Source organism: Epinephelus moara, chromosome 21 (assembly GCF_006386435.1).
Source record: "Epinephelus moara isolate mb chromosome 21, YSFRI_EMoa_1.0, whole genome shotgun sequence".
NCBI classification, from domain to species: Eukaryota; Metazoa; Chordata; class Actinopteri; order Perciformes; family Serranidae; genus Epinephelus; species Epinephelus moara.
The window spans coordinates 34,845,783-34,857,112 of record NC_065526.1 but is presented as its reverse complement, the minus strand read 5'-3'; the positions used below and the strand labels follow the sequence as shown (position 1 = coordinate 34,857,112).

Genomic DNA, 11,330 nt, shown 5'->3' with positions numbered 1-11,330 from the left:
AGTCCTTGTGCTTCTACTCCACTCCATTTCGTAGAATAAATTTAAATTTTTACACCACAACAGTTATTTAACAGCTGCAGGTAATGGTTACTCTTCAGGATTTCAGTATCTAGGAACAATACATGATAAAAGACTTTAACATACAAAGTCTGTGAGGTAAATTATAGAAGCATACAATTGCCATGCCAGAAAAAAAAAAAAAAAAGTCAGTTTCAGGTCATAACATGAAAGGTTTTGTAGCATGTTTTTCACATTTTTACAAGATATTTTCATGTTATAATGAGAAACTTTGTAGCATGTTTTTCACATTTTTACAAGATATTTTCATGTTATAATGAGAAACTTTTTTAATTTGATTTAATTTAATTTAATTTAATTTATCTTTATTTGTTGTAGAGGGACAATGTACATTAATGAACATTTTAAAAATAAAATGTAAATGCACCCAATTGTAGCCAAAAGGCTAATTTCCATTGGCAGTCCCCCTGCCAGAAGGAACACGGCTAAGTGACCTGGTAAAAAAACAAAACAAATTACAGTAAAAGAAATACACGTCATAGGTACAATATTTAGAAAACAGTAACATTACAAATATATATATAACATCCCCCCACCCAGCGCACACACACACACGGTCCGATCCACTACCAGTGACAAGCTCTCATTACCTTCAGCCACACAAGGGTGTATACATCCCCCAACCAGACAAGGCAAGAATTCATATCAACAACGACAAACAAATTTCACACACAAACTGATAAACCATGTACTACAGGGGATGCAGGCACTAATGTTGACATATTTGGTTGTCAATTAGCCATTTCTTTATCTTTTTTTTTTAATTAGCTGTATGAGATGGACTCTCTTATGTTTTGTGGGATTGTATTCCACTCGTTACCTGCCCTATAGGTAAAAACTGATTGGCCAAATGAAGTTTTCCTGAATGGGATCTCACAATCTCCCCTCTGGTGACACTTGTTGCAGGTGATCTAAACTGTACAAGGCTGCAGAGTGGAGGTGGAGCTAGGCTGTGACAGATTTTGTACAATAGGCACGATTGTGACAAGATTGTTCCAGTTGAGAAGCCTATATTTATCGAGTATTGTGCAATGATGAAAGGATCGTGATTTTTTATCCAGAACTTTGCAATGATGAAAGGATCGTGATTTTTTATCCAGAACTTTAAGAGCTTGTTTATATAAGGATTTGACCGGATTTAGAGTAGTGGAGTTCGAAGTGGCCCAGGTTGGTAAACAGTAAATAATATGAGATATTATGAGAGAGAACATGTACATTTTTGCAGCTTCTGTAGACATATGATTTCTGAGATGCCTGAAAGTTGCAAGTGTAAAATTGAGAATTTTGCTGACTTTTTTAACATGAAGTTTAAAGGTGAGATTACTGTCCAACATAATACCAAGATATTTGTATTCGTTTACAATTTGAATTCTCTGTCCTGAAATAAAAACGTCAGGTTCTGTGTATGATTTGTTTGTTTTGGCAAAAAACATAGCAACAGTTTTAGAGGAGTTAAGCTGTAAATGACAGTTATTCAACCAGTTTGAAACATTGACCATGACCTCTGTAAGCTGAGCTGCAGCCTCAGAGTGGTCTTTACCTTTTACAAAAATCACAGTGTCATCTGTGTACATAACAACCTCACAGCCTTGGCACACAGACGATAGATCTTTTATATACAATCTAAAAAGGATTGGAACCAAGATTGAACCTTGGGGTACGCCTGTAGCAAGATCTTTGAAAGTGGATTTTGTATTTTGTATTCTAACACACTGAGATCGGGAAGTGAGATATGATTTGAACCAGTTGGAAGCAAACAGAGAGAAATTAAATTGACCAAATTTAGACTGAAGGATATTATGATTAACGGTGTCAAAGGCTTTTCGAAGATCTAAAAATATGGCACCAACAACACCCCCTATGTCCATTAGAGACTTAACCCTTTCAATAAAATAGACGGTTGCTGTTTCTGTTGAGTAGTGGGCCCTAAAGCCATGTTGCATGGGATGAAGGAGCTGACTAGAGTTAAGATGAAATTAGTTGTTCTGCCGCCAATTTTTTAATAACCTTGGACATGACAGGAAGTATGCTAATTGGTCTATAATTTGANAAAATATGGCACCAACAACACCCCCTCTGTCCATTAGAGACTTAATCCTTTCAATAAAATAGACGGTTGCTGTTTCTGTTGAGTAGTGGGCCCTAAAGCCATGTTGCATGTTATGAAGAAGCTGACTAGAGTTAAGATGAAATTAGTTGTTCTGCCGCCAATTTTTCAAAAACCTTGGACATGACAGGAAGTATGCTAATTGGTCTATAATTTGATACAGAGTGAGGGTCAGCATTCTTAAAAATGGGAACAACAGCTGCAGGTTTCCAGTATTCAGGGAAACTCCCCTGGCCCTGAGTAAATGAAATGTTAACAATGTGTGTAATAGGTTTCGTCAATAAACAGGCAAGATCCCTGATCATAGCAGAGTCCATCTCATATACGTCCTTTGACCATTTGGGTTTGAGTGAGTCAATCACCTTCACTACTTGACTTTCAGACACTCTTTCTAAATTAAAGATGGGCGCAGCAGGATTTGGTGCCGTGACACTGTACTGCTGGTGTAAGGGAAAACTGTTGGCAATAGTAGCTACAGATTCTACAAAATAACCATTTAGGACTTCAGCTACATGCGTCGGCTCATTTGTCAAAGTATCATTAATCCTCAGTTCAATCTGTTTTCTAGCATTATTTTGTCCAGTTAATTTCTTTATTTGCTGCCATATAATTTTGGAGTTTCCCTTATTATTTACTATTATTTCAAGAAAGTAGTTTGCCTTGGCTTTCCTAAGTTCTCTTGTTACTTTGTTTCTTAATGTTGTAAATTTGTGCCTATCAGTTGTCAGTTTGGACTTCAATGATGTTTTTAGGGTCTGATCACGATCTTTCATCATTTGAAATACAGTTTCATTTATCCATGGAAGGGAGGCCCTTTTATTTTTATTTCTAAACTTCTTGGAAAAAAATTTAATAATTGTGTGTAATTTGTCCGTAAAGCATTGACTAATATAGTCCAAATTATCTGATTTCATCAGGTCGTCCCACTTAATACTCTGGACAGCATTTTTAAAGTCTTCCTTTTTATTCTTAGGTATCTTCATGGAGTCTGTACTCTGAACAGGGATACATTTCTTTCCATTCACTTTTCTAGCCATTAGGATCAAATTATGATCAGACAGCCCAGTTATCATGTTATACGATTTGATTATTCTGTCTGACATGTTGCTAAAAATTAGATCAATCTGGGTGCTAGAGGAATTGGTAATTCTGGTTGGCCCATTAACTATTTGTGTTAGATTAAAGCTGTCAGTTACTTGTTTAAGTTGCTTTCTTAAGGACTTATCTTCCCAGTTCACATTCACATCTCCAATCACTATCACCTCTCTATTAAAATCACACTGTTGCAATAGATCTCTGAATTTTTCATAGAAGCTAACATTTGATGAGGGGGGACGATAGATCACAATTAGAGTAAAAGACATCTCTGGCGAGAGTACAATGTTTAGACCCAGATATTCCAGTTCACAGTTTGTGAATTTGATTTCATTACAGCTAATTGTGTCCTTTACATAACACATAACACCCCCACCTTTTCCATGTTTACGATCACTCCTAAAAATGTTAAAACCGGACACATTTATAGCCGCGTGTGGCGAGTTTCGTTCAGCCATGATTCAGATAATGCTAAAAAATCAAAATTTGACTCTTGCAAGAGATGCTGTACTTGTTCACCTTTAGAGAGAATACTTCTAATATTTATGTGTCCACCTAACAGTCCTTTGGGTTTGCTACGGGAGTCCCAGATTAACCTAGAGTTGTTTACAGTTTTGCTACGGGAGTCCCAGATTAACCTAGAGTTGTTTACAGTTTTAAAAACTTTCCATTTCCGATGTTTAATTATCGCTATATTGATGCGCCGATTATTTGCTCGCACTCCAGTTACCACATTCCGGTGATTAACGTTATCCTCCAAGTATCGAGTTGTTTCAGTCACCATCTGTCCAAGATCGCTCCACGGACAACTCATCGCTTCAATCGCCGCCTCCCTGCCAAGACTGCTCCTCAAGCCGAGGCTGACAGCCGCACCAGCCGCCACTTCTTTGGGACCTCTTCCCGAGCACTCAGCCTCTACACCCGGTAAGCGGTCTCCGGCAGCCCGCCCACTCCTTTCTCCTCTCCCGGTACCGGCCACCGTCAGTATCGCCGCGTCCCCCACAGTCGTGAAACCAGCAGAATCCGCGTTAGTTGAAATGCCAGCAAACTCAATGGAAGTACCCCAATCCACCGTGCTTACCTGAGGAGTCACAGCGCTGCTCCTGTAGATGTTTTCGGATACATATCCGCGTTCTAAGACGCCAAACTCGCCACACGCTTCACACGTAGGAGATGGGCCGGGACATTGGTGAATATCCCCCCACTGAGCAATAGACGGATATTAGACGTCTAGTTATTTTTTAGACCTAATTTCAACCGTCTGGATTCCGTCTATTTTTAGACGGAATTTAGACGTTGCACTTTAATCCAGTATTCGATAACTATTAATTAAAAAAACAACTGTAAGGTGCATAACTGATCTCCAAATACTTAACTAAAATAATAATGATAGCCGTTGAGCGATATACAGTATAGTATAGATATAGTCGAGATTTAGATGTCTAAAAAACTTTCATTTCTATATCCCTGATAGACCAATTTTAGACTAGACGTCTAAGGAACATTTCGACGTATATTAGACGTATAATAGACCTAAAAATGCTCGGTGGGCCCGGACATCAGAAGGCAGATAGCAATTATAAATGCCTCAAAACTTTGACATCTGGATGTAGTCTTGACATTTCTTTTTGTAAAAAAACAAAACAAAAAGTGAAATGTGTCACGTTATAATCACATAACTTAACATATTGTTATAATGTTTAATTGAGGAAATAGTGTTTGAGAATGGCAGAATTGAGAAATATGGTCTATCTCTGTGACTTGATTAAGTTCTGCTATGATAAGTATGAGTACTGTCAGCTTACACTGAGAAGGATTTTAATGATTCTCAAAAACAACAGAGAGAGGCATGTGGAGAAACAGCTGTTTCTAAACGGCACCCATTCCAATTCTAACAGAGAATCATTTAGAAGTTAAGTTCACAAAGCGCTCTGCAATGAGTGTGAGTGCCCATGTGAGTGCTCTGATTAATAAATGTATCTTATAACTAGGCGATTTGAGGGCGGTACAAGTAAATGCATCCAAAAATCTGCATAATATCCCCAAAATATCAGTAGTATAGCTGTACTGTGTATTGATTTATCCATGGCACTGTCTGGCTGTCTGTGGTACTAAAGTAGCATCTCTCTCTCTCTCTGTCTCTCTGTCTCTCTCTGTCTCTCTCTCTCTCTCTCTCTCTCTCTCTGTCAGTCTGCTGGGAAAGATGGTGGAAACATTGTCAATTTGTAATAATTCTGTTGGTATTCCTCAATCAAGTTGTTCTCCAACAATACTTCCTCATTTAAACATAAGTTTCACTTTATAACAACATGTTAAGTTGTATAACTTTTCCTTTCTTGTTATAACATGAAAATATCATGTAAAAGCATAAAAACATATTTTTATTACAAGAAACTTTTCATGTAATTTCCTGGTACTGATCTGTGTTTTTTGTTTTCTTTCTGGCGTGGCGGTTCTACGCTTCTGTAGTACAGAATGCACACACATGTGACCATGTAGCTGCATCTAGACGTGATCTGAAGATGACTGTTCAGGTTCAGGTTAGCACACTTGTCAGGACTAAACACAGAGACAAGTGCTGTAGTGCTTGTCACATGATTTTGAAAGAGAGAGGGTGAGATAGTAACAGAGAGACGGGGAGATTATTTCACGCAACTTTCCTGTAAGTTATTAATAATTTGAGATGGTTCTTTGCTTCCTTGAAAAAAAAATATTTTCAGTGTGATTTCCCTTTGCATAACATAAACATGGATTATTTTGAACTTGCAATTATGTTTTAGTTGTGTTAAATGATAATTCATGTGGAAATGTGTCAAGAAAACAATGACATGAAATCCAAGTATAGCAAAGGATTTTGAGATATTAAAATTAATTCATGAACATTTAAGTTAAGAACTTGAACACATAGGGTCACATCAGAGAAACAGTCAATCCAGAACCAGGAGCTCATCAAGGATAAGACAGACTGATGAACAGCAGGCCATGATTTCAAATTAAAACACACATGTAGGTGTCCAACTGAAAAACAATCAGCAGTGGTTCTGCTTGATACGAAAAGTAGCTTGAGATTTGGACAGAAATAACTTGGTGGTGTTCCGTAGAGGCTATGTATGATTATTATTTTGTTACAGGGTGAGCAAAAAGTGAACTGTAAAGTTTAATTTACAAATATAAAGGAACATAGCTCTCGGAAAAGGCAGAGAAACGCTAAGTGGATTTTTCCCCCCTGTTTTCTTAATTTAACTTATAATAATTTAACTTTTGTTTTCACCCTAATGTGTAAATAAAGGTATAGTTAAATGCGAAAGCAGGGTGAGTGGTTGTGACATTCCTGAGAAGGTGTTAGTTTAGGCTTTGCTTGGATTATGTGTGAAGGTTTGCACAAGCTTTATTTGACTCCTGTTTGAGACTGCTGCAGTGTCTTCTCTCCCAACATGAATTGTGTAACATTTTCAGGGTTAATCAGAAGTTGCAGAGAAGTTCAGGAGACAAAGGCAAAAACTCTAGCTGGTGTAAATGATGGATAACATAACTCAAGTGTAAAACTAATTTCTGAGAAAAGGCTCCATGCTTTAGGAATAATCAGATATTTACACTGTGCAGATTTATTACAAGTATATAACAGAATAAAACCATCACTAGATACTGAATGCACAAAGGTGAGTCCAGTGAGAGCTATTACTAATTCTATACCAGTCAGGAGGAGATGTCGAGAAAAGTAATGAGACAGTTAAATCAATAGACCATGGAATTACATGTCATTGCAGCAAAAGGTCAGTTGTTATTAATGCGATTATAAATAGCTGCATCCCATTCTCTTTTGCCAGTCCCGTGGCTCTTGTGTTGTGTGTGGTCACTCACTAATGTAGAGGTTCACAAGAGGCACTGCACTGAACTGAACTTAAAGTAGATGGAAAGCACACAAACAAAACAGCTGAAGTAGTGAAAGCTCTTAATTACCACTCTACTGATTCTGTAGCTACCATTGTCTTTTTACCTGAGTGCATAAATGTTTGTCCAGGGTACACTGGATCTGGTTTATGAGGAATGTCAGTGACTCAGAGGCATTGAGAATGATCATGTCTCTTAAACCATCCAGAACCTGTGCTGCTGTTGTAGAGAAACTGGTAGCTGAGCAAAATATCACCTGAATATGAGTTAATTTGCTGGTTCCAGAGGGACCTGCATGATGTCTGCTAAATGTCCTGAAGTGATGTCACTGAGTGTCTCAGTTGAGGAGGAAGACTAAGGGCCCTATCTGACACAAGGTGCAATACGATGCACAGACTTTGCACAAACTTCCACACAGTAATTCACATAAGGTAGTACAAGTGATGAATACAGAATGTGCAATGATTTATGGTCCAGTATGTGTTTTGTTTTTCCCAGAACTGCAATGCTCTTTGCCAGCTTTGTTCTTACATAAGTGATCTGAGGTTTCCAGCAGATTTTGTCGTCTCAAATCACACCCAGAAATTTAGTGCCATAGACTCTTTCCACGTTAACATCATTAGTCGTCATCTGTACTTTTATGTCTGTACAGTGGTTTCCAAACAACATGAATTTAGTTTTGTTCAGATTTAAAGAGAGTTTATTTATGCTAAACCATTGATTTAATTGACTTATTTCTGTCGTGACCTCTGCCAAAAGCTGCTGCAGATTTTCCCCAGAACAAAGAGCATTGGTGTCGTCTGTGAATCAGACAACTTTTAATTTTCTGGACAACATACATATAACATTTATGTACAATATTAACAGTTTTGGACCTAATACTGACCCTTGAGGGACCCCAACAGTTATGTAGGCATGATGAGCTGTAATCACCCATTTGCACAAACTGCTGTCTGCGTCCCCGATCCAACGCAACCCCTCTTAAACCATATCTTTCCAGTTTTTTGAATAACATGCCCTGGTTTATGGTGTCAAATGCTTTTTCAAAATCTATAAAAACTCCAACCACATAATTCTTTTTATCAATACAACCAGTAATTTCCTCTGTTAATTCCATTTATGCCATTGATGTCAATCTATTTGCTCTAAACCCGTATTGACTGTCTGAGAGTACATGATATTTTTTGAAATGATCCAACCTCCAAATAAACAGTTTTTCTAATATTTTAGAGAACTGGCAGAGTAATGATATAGGCCTGTAGTTGGTGAAATGTTGTCTGTCCTTGGCTTTATATAATGGAATAACTTAAGCAGTTTTCATTTCATAAAGTTTTCACAGCAAAAAAAACAAAAAAACAAAACAGACAAATATGTTTTGATTGACAACACTGGTGAATGCAAAGAGCCAAAACAGCACAGTGCCCTGATCTGCAAAGAAAGAGTCACTAAAATCAAAAACCTACATTATAGTGCTGAAACTTTAGAAGTCATCTTTTATGTTTTTCTCATCCCTTTCATCTACCTCTGCCCTTCATCATTTAATCAGGAATCATAGTTGCTTTTCGATTAAACAGCACAAAATGTGTGCACCACAGATAACTCACTGCATTAAGATGTTTTGTGAATTCTTATCCCATCTTTTCCTTTGCTGTAACCCATTTGTTCAACAGACATCTAACGTGAAGCCTAAAGCAGTAGCTCCGTGTTAGATTCAAGGCTTTAAGCAGAGTACATTCAGTCACTTAGTGTACTTCCTAATATTGGGGAAGTTGGAGGCATGTGAGTAGATATTAGAATATTTAAAGTTAGCCTGAGGGCGACATCACCCGAGAACACAATCTACTAAAATTGGCATGTTTGATTTTCCACTTCCTCTTTTTTTAGAGGAGATCTGCCAAGAGGGGGGGGGGGGGTCAAGAGTTTGAATTTGAATAAAAGTCCTATTCATTATCAGTAAAAAAAAAGTTTTAATATCCCTTGAATAGCTCAGGCTTCAAAAGTGAGGAAGCAGATTAATAAATGTTGTATTCACAAGGAATGTAAAATGAACATTATTTCTTTCCCTGGCACTCTGGCTGCTGTATCGTTACATTTATTCATTTATCTTAAAGGCCATGTGGTATAGAAGTAGCTTACTGACAATTTAATGGCTCAAAATTGAGTAAAAAGATGTTTTCCTTATTTTCAGTGAGAATGTTGTATTTATGAACCTGCTGAACATCCGTGGGTCCATCTTGGTAAGGACTGAGGGTTTCACGATAAAATTTGAGATACAAAAGATCCATGAATATTCACTGTCCATGTGGTGAATGGCTAAATGATCCTGGTGACATTTACTACTAATAGACAGCTAATGTTATCTTGTGGGTGAAACTGCTGCAGTAACATTACAGTCATACAGTATAACAGTATCAGACAAATTCTCAGCCTATAGATAAAACAGTTGCTATTGACAGGTTGGTTATTTACAAACAACACTTAGCCAAATGGCACCTGCTGATTCAATCAAATTTGTATAAATGTTTGGATAAGTAATGTGTGGCCTCTGTGTTGGGCCATTGATCTACTTGGACAGAGAAAGACTTAAGGGACATGAACCTTAATTCATTAAGGAATCCCTCAGGTTTAGGCAAGGTGGCAAAACAATAATTAGACTTGTCCATAAAACAAACTTGTCAAAATTGAAACCAGACACACTGCAAATTGCATTGCATTGCTCTACAGTGGCACTTGTGGTCAGACCCTGATTTGTTACAGTGAAAGCCAGAATTCTCTAAAGGGTGGCTGAGTGCAGATGGTACAAATGACTTCCATAGTTTTTAAAATTTTGCCATTGCACAAAGAATCACTGAAGTCCATCGGTGGCCTTTTGTTTTAAACTTGTTAAATTGTGATGGAACAAGAGCTTTTACAAACAATGCTTTAATTTACACATGTATTTTTCAGACAGAACCGATGCTTGACTGGCCAAGTCAGAATGGAGAGAGGCCAAAAGCTCAACAGTGAAGAATAACTCCGTGTTGACATAAAAAGGGTGTAAACTGTTAATTGGCTGAGGTATTGTACACTGAATGTGTTTATTTCTGTTTACCACTTGATATTTTAGCTCCATTCATTTTTAGTTTTTATTTTGTTTTTCAGTAATGAGGGGAAAAAAGAAGATAGCGGAGGGGTTTACTTTTTCATGACAAAGCCAATTACTTCTAATTCTCAGTGGCTTAGTGGTGAATATTTTAACAACCTTGTTCCTCTTATTTCTTTGTCGTAAACTTTCAACAATGCAAAATGAAACAAGAAACCTTGTATAAATCATATTAAAATTAAATAAGGTGCACACCAGTGCTGTTTTGTGAGTACTAGTCCCTGTATTACAGAGTGCGCATGTTGCATTGTGGGTTGTTTGTGGCCTTAATGGTGTTAGACTTGTGACTTTCTTCAAGTCTATTTTAGTGTGTAATGTGTTTTGCTGCTATGGAGGAAAAAAAAACTCTGTTAAAAAACAACTGTTAAAATCTTCACCACAGACACCAACCGGGGTTAAATCATCTGTCAAGCAGGGAAAAAATCTTCGTCACACATTGTACGTTTCTGAAAACCATGATTATCTTACATTTGTACATTTTATACGTATCATTTCAACACTTGTTACCAGGAGGTGGAAGGGACGGTGGATGGCACAACAACTCGGTGTGATGCCTGTGGTAAGCAGCAGAACACTGTACAAGACTATCAAACAACAAAACCAGTTGGGGGTTTTTTAGCAACCACTAGCACTTTTCTAGCTGTGTTTGTTCTGTCAAACGTTGGCATTTTAGGCCAGAGTTTGGCAATCAAGTTGCATTGTGGGTAATGCTGAAGCCAGTTTTGAATGGGTGGAATTAAAAAAAAAAAGGTTCTGCTGGACCATTTTTTATTTATATATTTTTAAACTGTCCACAATCTTATAGGATTGCAATACTTAACCTAGGTTTGGCAAGTTATTTGATGCTACAAAAAGGGTTGTTGATGTCATGATTGCATAGTTCTCTGTGCTAATTGGAGTGCTCATTATCAGTGGCTCTGCTGGCAAGTGGTTGGATGGCATATGTGCAGGAACTTGTTACTGCAGAGATCGCTACTGCACAGGCTATGGCTCCAAGTGACATCAACCATGCAAGAT

General features: G+C 37.5%; 1 protein-coding gene across 1 annotated transcript in view; it reads right to left on the bottom strand.

The window, feature by feature from the left end:
• Positions 1-460: 460 nt before the first annotated feature.
• Positions 461-11,330, bottom strand: part of LOC126382481 (uncharacterized) — a 30,576-nt gene continuing 19,706 nt past the window's right edge. The window contains exons 3-4 of the mRNA XM_050032366.1: positions 4,011-4,484; positions 461-512 (exon numbers count right to left, since the gene is read on the bottom strand). Of these exons, the coding sequence (XP_049888323.1) occupies positions 504-512; positions 4,011-4,484 (483 nt within the window). The 3' untranslated portion in view covers positions 461-503. The remainder of the gene's footprint in view (positions 513-4,010; positions 4,485-11,330) is intronic.